Here is a 21,691-nt window from a genome sequence, read left to right on the forward strand (position 1 = left end):
AAACATTTAAAACTTACGCTGTTACTATCATGATTTTATACTTACAAAAATTCTGAAATACAAAATGGAAAATTCAGTCTTTTTTAAATTAATAACTGAGTTTAATTTTTAAATTTTCACTTTGTTTGCTTTGGACATTAATTTAATACATAAATTTTGCATGTTTTAGGTATATGCAGCAGTAAAAGAAGATCGAGATGTAACAGTTGAGGATGTTGTGAAAGCGCTAAGTGCAAAGGTTTCCTCTACTGAAGTGGACGAAATACTGGGGGAAGATACTGCATATGACACAGGCCGGAAACTTGCAAAAGATTTTGTCACTAGGTCTGGTTTCAGAACTCTTCCACAGGTCTGTACAACTTGAGTGCATCAGCTGTAATCATTAACATAGAAGATAAAAAATGATGTCCTAGGTAACGGTGGCATTCACCCGTGAATAAAACAAGCATATACTACATAGCAGCAGACTGAAATAGAGGTTAAACTCCTAAGATCTTGTAATCATAATTTCTATGAATAAAGATTAAAAGAATGGAAGCAAGAATTATAGAAAGTAAAGAAATACTCTAGAAAGTCATTGTATGGGGATCGTAGTTTGGGATAAAGATTTTAATATATTTAGCTTACCAATCTGCATTTGTTGTGATTAGTAAATTTGCAGTATTATGAAATGGCAATCAAATGCTAACAATTTCAATGAAATCTGGAATCGGAGTTAGATTTTAGGCTCTACACAAACGTTGCTTGCACTTGCACTAGAATACTGCAAAAGAGGACATGCACAGTAAATACTTTAGCACTGATACCAATGTCCTTTAGTGTAAAACATTGTACGAGGAGAAGACTAATAAAACTGATGCACAGATAGTGAGGTCGTGCAGCTTGAGAGCACAAAAAATTGGTTCTTAAAAAACATCTAGCTCCAATATGTGTTATCGCAACAATATCCATGAAGTAAGCAGTGAACTTGAACAACGAAATGACACACTGAAGTACCTTCGTAATCTCCCAACATGATGATCTCAAGGTTTTCAGAATAACCATCACTACCAGTGAGTTATCTCAGGAAGATATGGTTGATGCAGTGCATCTGCTAGTGACTAAACAGACAACTTCTCTTCCATGTAGGAACTGGATTCGCATAACCTGTTACATGACACACATCACCCAGTCAGCCATGGGCTCCGTTGCGATTTGTTGTGGAAAGATCTTGGACATATGGTCATCTCTTGCCTTTCCTAGTTTTTAGACCAAGGCAATTTCTCAACTGCTGTCAGTGTGGGTTCAGCAGATATTGATCCACCTTGGATAATCTCACCCTGCTGTAGGCAGTTATGCAACAGGACCTTGTGTGCAGACGTCACATAATAGTTATACTAATTAGGAAACATAATATCCTTTAAGAATCCACAGAAAGTCTTTGAGTTACTCTTTCCCCATGTTATTTGAGTTGGCAGTATCTTGTTTGATCGCTTTGAACAAGGGAATAGTGTCCCTTAAGAAAGTGTTTTGTGTGTGACTATATTTTCAGTTGTTATGAACAGTTTTATGTGAAATGCTTGGCAGTTTTCTTGAGTGTTCTTTATTTTTGGGTGGCTTTTCAGTTTTTAATTCCTCTCCTAGAATTGCAATCTGCAAATGACTGTTAGGAGGTTTGAGATGTTGACACATTAAACAGACTTTTAAGTTTTGGCTAAGAAATTCTTCATGCTCTTTGTGTTTGCCTGAATTGAGAATGAGGGACAAAGTTTGAAATTTTAAACTCATTTTTGAGGATAACTGATTTGCCTGATACACCTAAGGGATTTGAAAGGAACGTCCTGTGAAGATAATTATTTTGAAAAGTGTTTGTTACAGGGATTGGGGAGCATGTGGAACTTGACTACTCCAGTTTTATCGAATCTCAGTATGATCACACCTCAGTTCACCATCAGGCAAAAAATTGTTCTTGCAACCTTGTGCCACTTGAATAGTGCTCCATTGTTAATTATTGTTGTGGTTCTTTTGCAGCACCTGCCCCTCCCTCCTCCTCCTCCTCCTCCTCCTCCTCCTCCTCCTCCTCCTGGACACTCCCTGCCTTCCTCCTATTCAAAAATTTTTCATTTCAGCTCAGAATTTATTTTCAGTATCATTCAAATCCAGATCTTTATTTTACCGACCACTTGGAATCTCAGCTTTTCATCATTGTTGCTTCACTAGCATTTTGTGTGTGTGTGTGACATTTGCTCTCAGCAGCTCAGTTGTTCTATGACTAATTACATTTACTCCTTTCATTATTTGCATTCCATCCACAACTGTCCACTATCATGTTGAAAGTAGTAATTAAAAACATGCTAATTATGTAGTACATTCCAATGCAGTAATTGTGCTTAAACAAATATCATTTCTTATCTAGGTTCTCATGAATGGAATACCACTGCCTGAAAAAGTATTAAACTCGAATGACTTTGATGAAGCTGTTCTTAATGAAATAATGAGTCAGTCAGCAATTTTTCAGAAAGCAGTGTACAAGGGTGAGCTCACAGATGCTGACAATACTTTGGATTTTATCATGAACCAACCTCATGTTATGCCCAGGTGTGTACAAGTGATACTTTTATTTTTGTTGTTCCTATCCTTTATAATGTAACCTGATTTGTTGTGCAGTGTTTCGTTGTGCAGCAGTGAAATGTTGAAATTATTACAAGGTGATGCCATTTTTCAAATTATTTGGATATTCTCTCTCTCTCTCTCTCTCTCTCTCTCTCTCTCTCTCTCTCTCTCCTACCACCCTCACCCCCCTCCTCAGTGCAAACATGTTATTTAAATGAGGTAAGTTGGTATGTATTAAGTATCCTCAGATGCATTGTAGAATATCATTCTAGATATTGTATCTCCAAGGACACTATCTATACTGCTAGATTTCTCCCACCCCTCACCCACCCAAAAAAATCTATCTACTTTCATCGATATTATTTCAGTTCATTATCTTGGGACTCATATTACACAGTAATTAAACTGATAAAGCAGCTTTGTTGAAACGAGAAACTATTCAAAAGTTGAGTGAAATTTTTTTTTTTGCCCCTGCTGTTCCACTGTGTGTCTGTGATAACTGTGTGAGTGTAGATTGTGTTATCTTTTTCAATAAACATGTAGATTTTACACTGTTATCTACTTTCTTTGCCCTTCAAGAATTCGAATTATGCCACTTCTTTATTAAAATGACACGTATATGCAGATTTCTCGCTATCTTTTTCTACGAATGTAGTTGGCACTTGAGAAGTAAGAATTGTCTTATTTTCTCTCAAAATCAGATGTCATGCACAAACGTACGTGTGTGTGTGTGTGTGTGTGTGTGTGTGTGTGTGTGTGTGTGTGTGTGAGAGAGAGAGAGAGAGAGAGAGAGAGAGAGAGAGAGAGAGCAAGTTTCTTGAGCAAGAACTTTTTGGGGGTATATAATTAATATTTGCAATAAGCTATGAGGAATGGCACCTAAATATTTGTAGAAAGTAATTTTGAACATGCAGCTGAAGGGATTATCTTTTAGTATGACCAGTCTTGATCTACACAAATTATAGTCATGATATTCAAGAAATCACATCACTTGTGTGTCAGTGCCACAGTTGCTGAAAGTTTTAGGTATAAATGAAGTAATAAATTCATTTAAATTTGTGGCTGACAAACTGGAATTAATGTGTCATCTCTTAATAACCACAAAGATGATTAATGTGGATTGAAACCAGTTGTAATAAAAGATCATTCATATAGCTGCTGATAAAATTAACTTCCTTGAAATATATTATACCCGTTTCAGTTTATCCATTGCAGATGACGAACTGCGACTGTGATTTAATCTGGTGTTTATTTGGTAATAAATATGCAACCATTTGCTTTATTAAGATTTATTCAACCATGAACATGTTTTCGAGCCACTGCAGGCTCATATTCAGATGGAGGTGTTAAAGAAATTAGTATGCAATTTCTGCTTCAATCACTTTTTTTATTCTACAAATAATCTGCAACATTCACTGTGTTGCATTATTTTGTTAATAAGAAATGAAAATTAGAAAGTGCTTTCTAATTTAATACTACTGTGATTTTGATTGAAATATTGCTGAAAATATTTATTTTCTTTAATTGCAGGTTGAATGAGCGAGTGCTAGGTCAAGATTCTAAAAGCTATTTGGACATGATGGGGACAGCTCGATCTGTAGATTCCTTTGAAACACTCTCTCCACGTGATAAAACGGCTACACTTCTGTCTTCTGGTTTACTTCGGTACTTCAGTCACAAGCAAATGGATCGAGGCAAAGCTCTGCACATCCTTTCATACTGGGTTGTTGTGGATCTCCAGACAGCCAAAGGCAGGCAACTGCTATTATCTGCGTTGGAACAAATGGTAACAGTTAGAAACACCACAGTTGGCTAAATAATGTGTTTTAATAAGCTTTTAAGTTTATTAATAATATATATATATATATATATATATATATATATATATATATATATATGCACTGAATTAACACATCATATGTTTTATATTTAGCAATCGAGTGGAAATATCCGTGTTGGTCTCCTATTAAACCCAGAAACTGATGCCACTGAACAGCATTTGAACATGTTAGCTATGACTGCTCTGCGAGTACTGAAACCTCCACAAGCAACAAAGCTAATGTCTTCAATACTTACTGATGAACAATCAGCACAAGCCATTGCTGCTGGTCAGAAGGACATAAGTGATATAAATGTAGCAGTAAGTGTTAATGTTATGAATATTATAACCCTTTCAGTGTAAATTGTTATAGAATAGCAACTATCATACTATGTATATAATAAATTCAGGTACCTTATGTTATTGGGCATCTTGAACAGTGTGTTTCTTCATAGAAGAAAGTGCGTTTTTCACTTTGATGTAAATCTTTTGAATTCGCACATGGAATAGTTATGCATTGATAAAAGTAGAGAGACATGGTTGCCAATTAATTGGTAATTATTGATGTAAGAAATCAGAATTAAGATGGAAAGGAGACAAAACTTTGAAATCTGTAGAAGGTGGGCAGGTCATAAGTAACTCACTTAGAGCCATAGATAAACACACACAGATCTGCTTAGTTATCAGACTGATTTCGTCTTCTTTCTCAGTAGTTTCAAAAATTGGAATCACTCATTACAAAAAATTATACTCAGTTTGATTTTGCCCTGTGTACCCCTTCATCTTATGTTTCAAGCAGATATAACTAGGCATCTTACTTTAATATTGATTTCAGTGTTTTGTAATTATTTTCAATGTTTAAGTCAGGTGATCAAAAATGACTGTCACCCCTTTCCAGCTGCATCTTGCACGGTCTATTGCTCAACCATTTTCAGCTTTGTATTGTTTGTTTGGGAACTGCATTATTCACAGCATAATATAACCATAGAGTATCTCAACATAAAAGTTTCTTAGTAAACTTGTTATGTAAAACTGGATTTTGAAGCTGTTGACAATTTCTTCCAGTGTGTTTATCACAGAAGCAAATAATGTTTCCGAGGCAGTAGGAAGCCACAGAATTCAGGAATGTCATTGACTGGAGGATATGATAATAGTAAATGGCTCATTGTAAGGGAATTATCATATTTTTGTTTATATATTCGCACCATCTTAAAGTTACAATGCAATAACCCCCACTTAATGGAAGATGATACATACATTTTGTGAATAAAATAGTTCAGTAACAAAGCGGGTCACCCTGTACCGTAAATTTGCTGATATATATTAGTACCCAGATGATAATTTTTAATGGGTTATCACTCAGTTCACTGCATTGCCCATTTTTCTTCACCCCCCTCCCCTCCACCCTCCTCTCCCCCTCAGTAGTAGGGAGTGGCCACTGGAGTGGACTACATACATCTATAGTCTCATGACTGATCGAAAATGCAGATTAATGGGCAAAATACTCCTGGCATTAGCACTTCACTCCATCAACCACTATGAAGGATTAAAGGCAGTTCCTAGTTCATAAATGCTCCTTAAAGCCTTTCCTTATTATAAAGTTGCATCTGATCACATTTTGTTCTTTATGCATCTTCAAATTGTGCAAAGTTTCTTGTTAGAAACTGGAAGCCAATCCACAATTTGTAACCTAATAAAGTTATGCAGCTGGTAAATGGGATAAACATGACCATTATTTAAAATCTATATATAAGTGCAAGTTTTCCATTTAACCCAATCCTGTTGCTGCTGCCACCACCAGATGCAGTGTGTTGAAACAAAATCAGCTGCTATTGTTATTGTAACTGAATGTTTCTTGTAAAGGTTACTTTGTAGAAATTAAATAAGGACATTTTGTAGCACAAAAAGCAAAATCACTTGACTTTGCTGTCCAAGGTTATGAAAAAGGACTTGTTTTGCTGTAGGGAATTGATGTGCCTGAACTGGTAGCAACTATGAAGAAAGATAGAGCCATTTATCAGAGAGAGCTAGCTCTCCACAATGATTTCTGCAAGACTGTACTGAAGATTTCAAGTGGTGCTAGAGCAGTTATAGCAAATGGCCAAATGGTTGGTCCATTTGAAACAGATGAGGACTTTATATCAGATGATTTCTCTCTGTTAGAAAGATACAGCATGAACAGCTATGGTGAAAAAATTATGGAAGTCTTGAAGGAAAATGTTCTCACTGAAGGTAGGTGTGCAAAACATTAAATTAAATGCAAAATTTTTGTGTGTGGCCTGTTGTTCCACAAAAACAATAAATATCTCTGTAATGGCTTCTTAACATTGGTGATGACTCAACATCACATGATGTAGGAACTAAGATACCCCAAAGTTCCACTTCATCTGTACTCAGTAAACAACCCTATACTGTGTGGCAATAGGGACATGTATAATTTTCCTCTTTGCTTTTCCATTCATAATTGGTATATGAGTAGTATTAGTGATGATACCCCTCTGTATGAACCAAATTTTCTCTTAATTTTTCTCTTATGGTCATCATGTAAGATGTCTGATGGTGGAAGTAACAAGATTCTTGGACTGTTCACTAAGCACTCTGCCTTTCTTATAGCCTCTATTGTTAATTTGTTGAGTATTTCTGTAATTCCCTCATGCTGGCTAAAGGAACCCTTGGAGAATCATACAGCTTTTCTTGGAGTCTCCATGTCTTTTAGTAATTCAGATTGCAAAGGATCCCAGATTGACAAAATATACAAAAGATCTGGTCAAATCAGGGCTGTAAATGGAATCATTCATGGAAGAGTTATTCTTCCTCCGTACATTAATTCAGACAGATACTCCTAGGTATTTAATAGTTCTGATTGACCAGATTATGCAGTTGAAATGTCACCGGGTCTTTTCTACTACATCTACAGCAATATTCCTCAAGCCATCTCACGGTGTTTGTTGGTAGGTATTTTACAGTGATACACAACTTCCTCTGCTCCCATCCCTCTTCTACTCCCCCTCCCACTTCTACTCCCTGTCCCTCTGCTCCTCCCCCACCCACTTCTACTCCCTGTCCCTCTGCTCCTCCCCCACCCACTTCTACTCCCTGTCCCTCTGCTCCTCCCCCACCCACTTCTACTCCCTGTCCCTCTGCTCCTCCCTCATGCCTCTCCTCCTTGCCCCCCCACCCCATGCCTCTCCTCCTTGCCCCCCCCCATGCCTCTCCTCCTTGCCCCCCCCATGCCTCTCCTCCTTGCCCCCCCCATGCCTCTCCTCCTTGCCCCCCCCCATGCCTCTCCTCCTTGCCCCCCCCATGCCTCTCCTCCTTGCCCCCCCCATGCCTCTCCTCCTTGCCCCCCCATGCCTCTCCTTCTTGCCCCCCCATGCCTCTCCTTCTTGCCCCCCCATGCCTCTCCTTCTTGCCCCCCCATGCCTCTCCTTCTTGCCCCCCCCATGCCTCTCCTTCTTGCCCCCCCATGCCTCTCCTTCTTGCCCCCCCATGCCTCTCCTCCTTGCCCCCCCCTCCCATGCCTCTCCTCCTTGCCCCCCCCCTCCCATGCCTCTCCACCTTGCCCCCCCTCCCATGCCTCTCCACCTTGCCCCCCCTCCCATGCCTCTCCACCTTGCCCCCCCCCCTCCCATGCCTCTCCACCTTGCCCCCCCCTCCCATGCCTCTCCACCTTGCCCCCCCTCCCATGCCTCTCCACCTTGCCCCCCCTCCCATGCCTCTCCACCTTGCCCCCCCTCCCATGCCTCTCCACCTTGCCCCCCCTCCCATGCCTCTCCACCTTGCCCCCCCTCCCATGCCTCTCCTCCTCTCGACCCCCCATGCCTCTCCTCCTCTCGACCCCCCATGCCTCTCCTCCTCTCGCCCCCCCATGCCTCTCCTCCTCTCGCCCCCCCATGCCTCTCCTCCTCTCGCCCCCCCATGGCTCTCCTCCTCTCCCCCCCCCCCCATGGCTCTCCTCCTCTCCCCCCCCCCATGGCTCTCCTCTTCTCCCCCCCCCATGGCTCTCCTCCTCTCCCCCCCCCCATGGCTCTCCTCCTCTCCCCCCCCCCCCCCATGGCTCTCCTCCTCTCCCCCCCCCCCATGGCTCTCCTCCTCTCCCCCCCCATGGCTCTCCTCCTCTCCCCCCCATGGCTCTCCTCCTCTCCCCCCCATGGCTCTCCTCCTCTCCCCCCCCCCATGGCTCTCCTCCTCTCCCCCCCCCCATGGCTCTCCTTCTCTCCCCCCCCCCCCCATGGCTCTCCTTCTCCCCCCCCCCCATGGCTCTCCTTCTCTCCCCCCCCCCCCCCATGGCTCTCCTCCTCTCCCCCCCCATGGCTCTCCTCCTCTCCCCCCCCCATGGCTCTCCTCCTCTCCCCCCCCCATGGCTCTCCTCCTCTCCCCCCCCCATGGCTCTCCTCCTCTCCCCCCCCCCATGGCTCTCCTCCTCTCCCCCCCCCCCCCCCCATGGCTCTCCTCCTCTCCCCCCCCCCCCCCCATGGCTCTCCTCCTCTATATATAACCCAATTGGAATTTAGGAATCATTGCTATTAACATCTAATTTCAACCAGTGTTCTGTTCCTAGCATTACTACTGTTTATAAATGATACTAGTTCTGCCCAGTTAACTCATACTTTATTAACATTTTCTTCCTCAATGTGTCATGACTTATTATTTTCTGTAATTAAGGGGGGCAGGTTTCCTTCTCTCCCTGAAACCATAACAGAAATTATTTATCACATGGAGGGATTTCTCTTTCCTTGAAAAACTGCATGTGCACACCTCACACACTAAGCTACTGTAGTAGCTATTTCCTGTGTGTAGTGCAAGGCTGACCTGTTGAGATGGATTCTACAATCCTCCACTCAGTTACAGAAAGTGGAGAATCTGTGTACAGTATGGTTGCAAAATCATTCAGGCCTCTGGTTTAAGCCTTCCACTTGACTCTAAACCAGAGGACTGTGTTAGGTTCTTGGAACAATATTGAAAAAACACTGGTTTTGCTTCCGTCCTGCACATGAGGCTATCTGTGTTCACAAAAACAGCCAACCACTGTTGGAACTGAAGCTGGTCTCTGAACCTTGATGGTAGGCACCATTGGTGCTGTGGGTGGCTTAAAATTTGCACCAGGGTCCATCCAGTACACTTTATAACTCTGAACAGGGCTTCCTCCACAGCATACAGAGTTGACATTTACCTTCCTGCGCGATCATCATGCAGTTTACCTGAAGGGCTCCATCACCCTCCTAATGATGGACCTCCCAATAACCAGAAAACTGACCCTCTTTGCTGTTAAGAACATTAAGGAATATTGGCCCCAGTCCCAACAGATCAGATGTCATGTACTGGCTCATATGCCCTGTCAGCAATGGGCAAGACCACATACCTGTTTTCAAGGTATAGACTGAGAAGCAGTGTGGCCAGTACTCACTTTTGCCTTTCTCCCAGAAGTTCATGACCCTATCACTGTTCAACATTCACACTCAGGTGAACGTTGTCTGCCTAGGTTGAGCATATTGAAAGACACTGTGACATCAAGGTTCCCAGGTGATGCTTATAGGAACCGTGTGTACTACAGCCTTCAGCCCAGTTGCCTCAATGCTATTGCATCTAAAGGTGCGTTTACACTGCCATTTGTATCGGCACATGTATGAGATACATGTATATGCGACTTTGCGACGTGTATCGCGACTTGTATGAGTTGACAAGTATCAACCTCATACATGTATGAGCGTGCGTTTACACTGGTTGATATGAATCACTGTGCGATAGCTTTCGACGACGATTTGGAAGATTTCACATTTTTATGTGTTGGTACACTTGCTCTTTTGGAAGATGATAGGAAGAAAAGGCGGAGGAAGCGTAGATGGTGGCAGAGAGAGTTTCTCGCGAATTAACGCTAAAGGATGGCGCATATTTTAGAAATTATGTTAGGATGAGTATGGAGGATTTCCGCGGTTTGTTATCACTTGTGGCTCCTCTTGTGTCCAAAACCAACACAAACTTTCGGGAAGCGATTCCACCAGAGGATCAGTTGGCAGTAACACTCCGTTTTTTGGCCACTGGGGATTCCTCTTGAAACGAAGATTTCATTACAAAACATTTGCATTGTCGCGCGATTGCTAATGCCAACGTCTCACACACGATTGTCGGCATCCGTTGTCAACATTATCACGCGAGGCCGCCGGAATAATAGCAAAAAATTGATATAAGTGCCAGATGCATGAAAAAATTATAGACTGTATTACATACTCCGATATATATAAAACTTTTACCTTCACTTCTTGGAATAAAACTTGCACAATGGCCTCGCAAACACGAAGAATAATGTTGCATATGGCACTCTTTGATGTTCTATGCAGATACATTAACGTCGAAACGATAGTCGGCACCTCCAAAACTCAAACAGCCGCCAAAGAGCCTGGTACTACGCATGCGCTAATCGTCAAAATAAGCGGCAGGCGACAAGACGACAGGAAATGATAGTACTGCGCATGCGCGAGTTCAAATGTCGCTCATACATGTCGCGTATATGGCCAAAAAGCGATATACAAAAGGTATACGCGACATGTATGAGCTCGAGGGTCCGCATACAAGTTCCGTGAATTTTTGTATGAGGTGATGTATCGCGACATGTCAAATTGACATGTCGCTCATACATGTCGCGATACATGTATCCCAGTTTAAACGTACCTTTAGGTCAACAGTCTGAAGTCTGTTGTTCATAGCCAGCGCAGTTCCCAACTGTTTCTCGGTGGCCAATTCCCCCTGGATTCATACACAACAAGTGCAGTTTCTTATTAGTCTTCTGCCTACTTTCATGTATAGAATGAGGCATATGACACAAAGCAAAGCAGTTGCAAGATGCATTCTGAGTGTTGCTGTTTCACTGCTTCTGCTATCATTACGAAGTCATCTCATGTTAATGCTCGAAATGTACAAAAACACGTACAAGAGTTAATAAATGCAAATCACAACAGATAAATAAACAAATACTATTCAGTTCTTCACAGAAGCAGATAATACAAAGAATGAAACTAAACCCTGTCTACCAAGAGGGCCTGTTGCTGCTGCTGCTGCTGGAGCTGTTCTTGACTTGGTGGCTAGATTTCATCTATTTAAGCCCATTTCTTGTATCTTGAAGGTGAGTGTGGTGCTAGTCTCAGAGTAGTTTTTCCAGAGGTGGACAGGTGCCAGTTCTTCTGTATATTCAGAGTAGACCTGGCCTTTATGAAACCCTTTTAGTTTTTTCTCATTGAAATGCACAAAGACTGTGTGACAACTTAAACTGAACATTCTATGCCTTAGGCTCCTATTATCTAGCTGTGGTAAAATATAGCAGACTGTCACATTTTGTTAACTGTGTGTGTGTGTGTGTGTGTGTGTGTGTGTGTGTGTGTGTAGTTGTTGCATAGGCAAGCTTGTCACGAGTTGCTCTGAACTATTGTACTCTTCGTGGCAACAGAAATCTTCTTCCTCCAACAGTGTAGCTAACTATAAATTAATTGCTTATTGGCATGGGTTAATTCCCATTCTTCCACTGTAAAATATACTTTTGTACGCTGATTTCTTCTTTTAGCTTGCTAAAATCTTTTCTCAAAGCTGTATTTGTCTAATTGTGACTGCTTATTGTCAAATGGACAATTTTCAGCAAAATTGATATACTATGCTGGCCTTTAATTATGTAGACAAATGCGAAAGAGAAATAGCAACACTTCATTGTATGGTACTGCTGTTCCCTATTGCACTTGCATACTTATAACGTACTGTGAACTGATGTATTTTGAATTTCAGAGACAGAACTGAACTTTGAAAACCAGATTTTTCCCGTCAGATTTTTTGTTACACAAATTGCAAACTACATTTTAATGTTATAAATAAAATAATCTTGTCATTAAATGACTTAAAATAGTATTATATTAATATTTTGGTGAATATTAGTTTGTTTGAATTGCTAATAAAGCAATTATAAGAGTCACTGACTCACCATATATAAGCATAAGTGTAACATTCATCTTTCATTGTTATACATTGACAATATCTGTTAGAGAAAAGTATATGTAGTACATAGATAGGCAGATAGAGGTATTAATAGATGTTCCTTTTGTTCAATAGAGTCATAGTGAGGAGATCCTGAAGGATACAGAATATGTCATAAATACAAAACTAAGCTCATCATGTATACAAAGTAACACGGATACCATGTCTTACTTTCAACGTTATTCATTTTGCATGGAAGTTGACTAATGAAGTATTATTTCTGGAAATATGTAAATTTAGAAGGTTTAATATGTTTAAACACATAGCAGCCTTGCCACAGATAAATGTTTGTGGACTCAAAGGCATGCACTTCAATGATTAGACAGCAGTTAGCTCAAAACTTTGTCAATGTGTACCTTAGTGTTTTATGTGTGTTGATATTACTTATTTGATAATGGATTGCAGAGGAAGATCTTATTGAGAATAGTGATGTGCTGATGCAAGCTGTTGGCTTGCTGGTATCAAGACAACAAACAAGAAGTCGATTTGACATACCTGTCAAGAGAGAACTCTATAGGTCAGTAACCCACAGCTCAGTGTAATTATCTGTTTCACATGAACTATCCAGCATATTAATACATAAAATTAAGTTACGACAAAGACAATACTCTATACATGTTGAATCTGATTTTCTTTGTTGGATTTAAATTGTAATTGGAGACATTACTGTTCATGCAATCTACACAAAACTTATTAATGTTCTTTTAAATTCCTGGAACACTAATCTCGTGGTTTAACAACAATATCAATTAGGTTAGATTGCTACTCCCCACATAAAAAAGGCATTGAGTGGGAGATGGACACATGTGAAAGCTTATTAAGCTATTGGATAAGTATTCATCAGATCCAGAAAAATGCACACACATGCATACAGGTGCGTCTTACACACACATTGCCACTGTTATCACTACATGCTGAGGTAAAAGAGCCTCAGTGCTTAGTGGCAGCAGTCTCCATATGTGTGTGATTAGTGCATATGTGTTAGTCTAATTCTGATGAAGGACCTTGTACAACAGATTAGTCTACTTTTAAATGTGCCTGTTTACCACTCAGTGCCTCCTCTGTGTGGCAAATAGCAGTCTATCCTAATTCATACTGCTGTTATTTCATCCTGGGTTTTCCATTGTTAATCTTGTGGTTTATGTTTGTAAGATCAAGTAATTTTTTATTTACAAAAATTACAAAGAAAAATAGAATGCACCTTTTTGATTATAAAAATGATTACATTATTGATAAAATACTTTAATCTGTGAAGTAATATGTTAAGAGTTTGTATGGTATGTGACAGATTTCTTTGTAGAACACTGAAAATATTCATTTAACATGTAGTCAATATGTCAGAGATGGGACTGTGGTATGATAATTAATCATATTTATTCAGATTTTGCACAAAATATAATTACACTTACCTATAGATAGCTGCTGCGAAGCACCCGTTAATGTGTATTTCATACCATTATTTACATCCTCCTTTGTACTCCTCTCTCAAAGAGAATGTGCAAAAGTGATTACCATATTTACTTGAATCTAAGCCGCACCTTAGAAATGAGACTCGAAATAAAGGAAAAAAAAATTTCCCGAATCTAAGCCGCACCTGAAATTTGCGACTCGAAATTCAAGGGGAGAGAGAAGTTTTAGGCCGCACATCCAAATCGAAACAAAGTTGCTCCATTCTAATATGAGACACAATTTACGTCGAATGAATGACGATACAGCGACAGTAGTTTGGTTCAAGTCGTAAGCTTAGCAGTTAAGCTTTACCAGGTAGCCATTGCTATGCGTCAGGCGCTCCGTCCGTATTTATACGAGTACCCTTCCTTTTTCACGTGCTCTGTCTGGTTTGAATCGATTGCTTATTTTGCTTTGATCTGATAAGTGCTGTTTTCTTTGTTATAGGTGTTCACGTCATCCTAAGCTGAAAATGCATTACTGTACTGTGTCATGCATTGTTTGTCGCATTCTGATAGTGCGTGTTTACGGCCTGTCGCCGCTCGTGGCACGGCTTGCTTTTGTGTGCGCTACCGCCACTTACAATAAAAAAAAATAAAAAAAATAAAAAAAAAAGAGAGAGAGAGGAATTGTCTCATTAGCGAAATAATGGCAAGAGGCTGCTATTTGTTGTTACTTACACTGCTGCTTTCTTTTATAATGATCAACAAGAACCAAATAATAGACTGCGTATGAAAGAACATGTTCTGAACGAGAGTTCGGCGAAAATTTTTCTCCGTTTGAAAATCTTTGCGGCCGCTTCTTTAGTACATCAAATTCTGCACAGAAATTAGTCATCTTAGATTTAAAAATCTAGTCAGTTGCCGTGCTTCATTTCTGACTGTATCACATTAGGCATAAGAATAATACGAATATAAACATGACACGATACGTATATTCTTCCACGTTTGCTGTTGTCTCACTCTAGTTTCGTAGTTTATTAGGCAGACAGGATTTAAATGAGATAGCAGCAAACGCGAAAGAATACATGGCAAAATGTTTATATTCGATTATTCTTATGGTGAAGAGAATACTGCATGTGATCCACATTTCATCAGGTTCCTATTAGCAACTATCTCTTCTCACTGGTAGGAAAAAATTCAGAACGTAGAGTTGGCCATATTGACAAACATCCTAAACAGTCTTGCCAGTCGGATTTTCGTAGTACATTGAAATTCTGCTACATTCGTATACGAACAATACGGAATTTGTATTTACTTCGTTGGATAATGTATGAAAATGCAGTGGTCGAAACTCAGGGCGGAGAAAAAAAAAGCTCGTCTTCCACCTTTCTTTCTTTTTTTTTTTTTTTTTAATTTATTTAACGACGCAGAGGTTTTGGCGAAAGTATTTATCTTTGTGCCTACAAAGCATACCTGTGTAGCGCTACATATATTCGACAGCAGAAGTTATAGTTGTAGCGGCACCTACCAACATTTTTCAGAACTTCCGCTTGCTTTGCACTCGATTCTACGCCACAGGCGGTTTTTTGGATTACGAAAATCGGAAAAAAAGTGCGGCTTAGATTCGAGTAAATACTGTACCTGCCTTTGTTCACAACCTGTTCTTTTCTGTCTTGTTCCCCAGTTCTTCCAGAGATATCCGATGGTCTCAGTAGCATTATCTCAGACTATCAAATATTGGTTCTTCACTTGTACTAAACAGCATTTTTTTTAAAAAAAGTAGCTTTCTTCTCAGTGACTCCTGTGTGTCTCCTGACCGTCTCCATAATGTTCTTATTCTAAATAAATTGGACCCCTACAATAGCAGCCTGTTTCTACCATCTGATAGTGCAACATCCTCTGTTTTCTCAGGATTTTATGAATTTTGTTAAAACCAAAATGGGCTATTATCATGCTATTTGGAATCCATTTACTGAGGATGTGAAGGATAGTAAATTTAACCGTTGTCCACAACTCCTTTATGCATGTTGCAGTTTGTGTGTTAGTGAATGCTTATCCTCTTTGGCAGACTTAAAAACCATTCCTGACCATTTACACTACTGGCCATTACAATTGCTACACCACGAAGATGACGTGCTACCAACATGAAATTTAACCGATAGGAAGAAGATGCTGTGATATGCAAATGATTAGCTTTTCAGAGCATTCACACAAGGTTGGCGCCGGTGGTGACACCTACAACGTGCTGACATGAGGAAAGTTTCCAACCGATTTCTCATACACAAACAGCAGCTGACCGGCGTTGCCTGGTGAAACGTTGTTGTGATGCCTCGTGTAAGGAGGAGAAATGCGTTCCATCACGTTTCAGACTTTGATAAAGGTCGGATTGTAGCCTATCGCGATTGCGGTTTATCGTATCGCGACATTTCTACTCGCGTTGGTCAAGATTCAATGACTGTTAGCAGATTATGGAATCGGTGGGTTCAGGAGGGTAATACAGAAAGCTGTGCTGGATCCCAACAGCCTCGTATCACTAGTAGTCTAAATGACAGGCATCTTAGCCGCATGGCTGTAGTGGATCGTGCAGCCACATCTCAATCCCTCAGTCAACAGATGGGGACGTTTGCAAGACGACAAGCATCTGCACGAACAGTTCGACTACGTTTGCAGCAGCATGCTCTATCAGCTCGGAGACCATGGCTGCAGTTACCCTGGACGCTGCATCACAGACAGGAGCACCTGCGATGGTGTACTCAATGACCAACCTGGATGCACGAATAGCAAAACGTCATTTTTTCGGATGAATTCAGGTTCTGTTTACAGCATAATAATGATCGCATCCGTGTTTGGCGACATCGTGGTGAACACACATTGGAAGCATGTATTTGTCATCGCCATACTGGCGTATCACTCGGTGTGACGGTATGGGGTGCCATTGGTTACACGTCTCAGTCATCTCTTGTTCGCATTGATGGCACTTTGAATAGTGGACATTACATTTCAGATGTGTTAAGACCCGTGGCTCTACCCTTCATTCGATCCCTGCGAAACCCTACATTTCAGCAGGATAATGCACGACCACATGTTGCAGGTCCTGTATGGGCCTTTCTGGATACAGAAAATGTTAGACTGCTGCCCTGGCCAGCACATTCTCTAGATGTCTCACCAACTGAAAACATCTGGTCAATGGTGGCCGATCAGCTTGCTCGTCACAATATGCTAGTCACTACTCTTGATCAACTGTGGTATCGTGTTGAAGCTGCATGGGCAGCTGTACCTTTATACGCCATCCAAACTCTGTTTGACTGAATGCCCAGGCGTATCAAGGTTGTTATTACGGCCAGAGGTGGTTGTTCTGGGTACTGATTTCGCAGGATGCATGTACCCAAGTTGCGTGTAAATGTAATCACATGTCAGTTCTAGTATAATATATTTGTCCAATGAATACCCGTTTATCATCTGCGTTTCTTCTTGGTGTATCAATTTTAATGGCCAGTAGTGTATATATAAATAAAGTAAGACAACCACTCACTTCTAAAGCCAGCTGATGTGTAGCACATAGACACATGCAGCAGAAAATAGTGTTTACACTAGCTTTCAAGCTCTTACTCTTTCTCTCTCTACACACACACACACACACACACACACACACACACACACACACACACACACACCAGTGGGTGCGGTGAGACTTGGAGCAGTGTGTGTGTGTGTGTGTGTGTGTGTGTGTGTGTGTGTGTGTGTGAAAATGTGGGTATTTCCATTAAAGAAAGATCAAGTGGTTGAAAGCTAGAGTAAATACTATTTCCTGTTGCGTGTTTCTGTGCACTACACATCAACCAGTTATAGGTGAGTAGTTGATTTCCCTTTATTTTACATATTATTCCATCCAGAAATTTCTGTCATTGTAATTCCTAGATTTTTATATAGATTTCCAGGTTTTAGTAATGACTGTTTTTTGCACTTCTATCAAGATTGCTCATTGTTGTCCTTTTGCTGACAGTGTCAGCAAGGCCAGGTGGTTTGTTGTCAGCAGTCTAAAACATTTCTGTTGCGTATGTTCTATTGAGGAAAAGCAAGAAAATATTTTACAAAGTTCTATACAAGTTGCAGAATTTACTGAAGTATATCATTTATGCCAAGGCAAAGGAGTTCTTTTCACATTTCCATTTGGGGCCAAACAAGGAAAACTGTCAACAATATCACAATAATAATATTACACTCTGCAAAGAAAATACAGATGTTGATACTGTAGTAGATATAGTTGGTCTCTGCTGGTGATGTTTTGTTTAATGTTCAGTGTGGTTTGCCTCATTGAAATAAACTGTGTATGAGTGTGTTTATTGTTTGCAGTGTTCTGAAACTACCTCCTCGTTCTGCATCTGAACCAGTCTTTGAAATTGCTGTGGTTGTTGATCCAGTGTCTCGCGGAGCCCAAAAAGTGGGCCCAATCCTCTCCATCCTCTATGAAGTCCTGAACTGCAATATTAAGGTGTACCTTAATTGTGTTGAGAAGAACAGTGATATGCCACTCAAAAGGTTAGTATGGATCATTAATTTTCACACAATGTTAGTTAATACTTAATCTAAGAAAATGAATAATCTAAAATGATGTTAAACTACTAAAGGATAAAGAAAACTGCTTTCACAGCATCAGCTTGACAGATGCTCAATAGGTAAGTCATCCAAACTGTCAGAACCTTTACATTCTGTCCAATAAGGATATAAATTGTGAAAGATACTTTACAGATGACTTGACTATAAAACTGAAATGACTTGAGGTAAAAGAGAAGACGTGACAAGACTTAAATTAACAATAAAATAATGATTTTTTGACAAGGTATTTGGAATAACAGTGATCGAAATTCAATTATAGTGAAAAAACCAGTCTTGGTTGCAAAATAGAAGGTAATTTATTTGTGGTGGCAGAATACAACCTATATAGATCATTTTCAGACCATAAGACGTCCCCTTCAGTAATCTGTGGAGGTGCTGAGATGAGCTGAATTGTATTCCAGAAGGCACAATTGTCAATTCTCTCATAATTGATAATTGTGCCTTGTGGTATACAGTAGGCTCCACTCAGCATCCCTGAGGATCACTGAAAGAGACACCCCATAATCTTTATACACTGAAATTATTTTCTGTTTTGTGATAAAGATTGAGTTTTTCATTATAACAATAAAATCTCCTTTGTAATTTTCATAGTGTATTTCTGTGTATTATTGTTCTGTTGTCTCATTTAGTCTGTGACTTTGGGACAATTTCTCAGGATTTCTCTATACTTCCCATCCTTTTTACAAAGGGAATAACGCAGGAAGAAGTTGATATGTGGTGGTGGTGATGTTACATTGCACAGGATGTGTGCAGTTTCCGCCCATAAATTATCTTTCTAAGATAGTTTAAATGTTCATGTGGCCATCACATAGCGGTTGTGGCTTGCCACTATCACTTTATATAATATGAAAGTTGTGTTGTGGTATTAGGTGTTGTCATGCTGGAAAGAAGTTTTGGTCAAGAACATGAGACATTAGCAGATATTTTGTATATTCTATCACCTCAGTATAACTGTATGATATGCCGCTCCATAATACATGGTCGTTCATCAGTATGGAGCTAATAATAATAATAATAATAATAAAAAAAAAAAATTAGGAAAGGTGCTTTCACCTGTGGACTTGCTGGTCATCTGCATCTAGATATAAATGGAGTGAATCACTAAACTTCACATGCTACCAATTTTGCCATACAGTACTCTCTAACATGACCCTAGTCCAGTGTTTGCTGGTTGTTATTTTCAGTAAAGGGAAGCAGTTATAAAGACTATGTACACATAATCACCATTAAAACATCTGACTGTTTTACAGCTGATATGAACTAGTTCACTATCCACTGCCTCTGTTTGTGCAATTGTTACATATGGCTGTGAGACAATGTCACAAAACATTTCGTATGTGCAAATCAGCTTTGCATAGGCTCATAGTGTAGCATTTGTAGAATGTGAGCCCATGTACTTCTTTTGTGTACAAGTCTAGGTTCAAGGGATATTCCAATTTCAAACCAGTTTTATCAATGGCAGATCCACACCACAAGCCACCTTTATACACTCTTGATGTGCACTTTCTGCTGCTGTATGATGCATGGCCAGACATACTAACCAAAGGTTTTGAATGTTTCCTTCTGTAGAACCCACATAATTAGTCCAAAACTATCCCACTGACTGCATCAGGATGAAACTGCTTTGATATTTGTATTGGAGCCCTTCAATCAGTCATATTTGTCACATGCATATATGTTCATAAATATGAAAAATTTTTGTCTTTGTACCTTTTACAATAGATTCAATGGTAATTAGTTGTGGGGCATGCCTTTATTTGCTTCATAGCCATATGTACATATTACATAGATGGTCTCTCAGAGTAACACCCAGAATGCTCATTGGGAACATTTTGAACTCGTGTTAAATCTTGATTGTCTGTCACTGTGATGAAAATTTGTCTGTATGGACAATGAAGAGAGAATACGGCTCACCAAATGTCTGATTTTAGAAAACCACTCGCAAAATTATTTCGTTTATTCATTCAGTCACACTTTGTATCCTGTAAATTCCATGGTGAAAGAGAGCCTTTGGGTGTATGGAACTAGTGAAGTTCTACAGGGCATCCAGAAAAGAATGTCCCAGTTAATAGTATCAACTGTCAGCATTGTAGTGTGTTGGTTCAGGGTTACAATTGAAGAGTAACTCACAGTTTTAGATAAGCCAATGCGCAACTACCGCTTTGTGTTTCCCCACTTGCAGTGCCACAATGCGAGATATGCAAAATGGCAACTCCTGAGCATAAAGTGTTTTGTGTTCTGCAGTTTGCTATATGTGAGTCTGTAATTTCGGTTCAGTTTCATTTAAAGTTTAATTTTGATCCCACTTTGTGGAATAAACATCTGCCAGTGATATAGTCAATTCAAAATGACCAGATGTGTGAGTAAAGGAAAAAGCATGGGATGACCGAAAGTACCTGAAGAGGATGTTGAGCATGTCAGAACAACCTGTGCCCATAGTTCTGGAAGTCAGTTTGGAAAGCAAGTCTTGAACTCCAGTTGCCAAAGATAACAGTGCGGAAGGCTTTAAGAAAAACATTTACAGAAGTGTCCATACTGGTTACAGTTAGTACATACTTAAAAGCTAGATGACTATGGTGTACATTACAACTTTGAAAGTGAAGTGTCGCAGTCGGAAGATGACTTCCTTGATTGTGTTAGGTGTAATGATGAGGTGACATTTCATCTATGTGAGAAGGTAAATACCAAAGTGTTTGTATGGGGGGAGGGGAGGGGGTCAGGATATCCTCGATAAATCATAAAATATCAATCCCCAAAATTAAACTTTTTCTGCACTGTTTCCCGATGTCAAATGTATAGACCTTTCTTTTTGCTGAAGCTACCATAATGAGTGGATTATCTGGATATGTTGCAAGAATGGTTCTTTCCCCAATTAGAAGGTGAACCTCCAAAAATTTTGGTAACAAGATGGAGTCCCTCTCTTTGGCATCTTTTTGTGTCGGTGTGGTTGATCATCAAAGTTCCTGACCTTTAGGTTAGTCATAACAACCAGTAATACAAAGCTCTTTCCCATTGTCCTCCACATTCACCTAGTCTCATGCCATGCGATCTTTTCCACTGGAGCTTTATAAAAGATCGCACCTACATTGTGGCACTACCTAATGATTTGCTAGAATTGACACAGAATTGAGGAGACTATTGCTATTAATCAAAGTGTGAGAAGAATTGGATTTCAGGTTGGATGTGTGCGGTATAACTGAAGGCACACATAATGAACATTTGTAAGAAAATCTAGGTTAGTTTACCTTCAATTTGA

The 21,691-nt window shown here is 40.0% G+C and overlaps 1 protein-coding gene across 1 annotated transcript in view; it reads left to right on the top strand.

Moving 5' to 3' along the window:
• Nucleotides 1–21,691, top strand: part of LOC124595455 (UDP-glucose:glycoprotein glucosyltransferase) — a 127,611-nt gene that overhangs the window by 65,907 nt on the left and 40,013 nt on the right. Inside the window, exons 10-16 of the mRNA XM_047134202.1 lie at nt 170–349; nt 2,396–2,577; nt 4,123–4,378; nt 4,526–4,732; nt 6,376–6,643; nt 12,833–12,944; nt 18,172–18,357. Of these exons, the coding sequence (XP_046990158.1) occupies nt 170–349; nt 2,396–2,577; nt 4,123–4,378; nt 4,526–4,732; nt 6,376–6,643; nt 12,833–12,944; nt 18,172–18,357 (1,391 nt within the window). The remainder of the gene's footprint in view (nt 1–169; nt 350–2,395; nt 2,578–4,122; nt 4,379–4,525; nt 4,733–6,375; nt 6,644–12,832; nt 12,945–18,171; nt 18,358–21,691) is intronic.

This window comes from Schistocerca americana, chromosome 2, assembly GCF_021461395.2.
Source record: "Schistocerca americana isolate TAMUIC-IGC-003095 chromosome 2, iqSchAmer2.1, whole genome shotgun sequence".
NCBI lineage: Eukaryota > Metazoa > Arthropoda > Insecta > Orthoptera > Acrididae > Schistocerca > Schistocerca americana.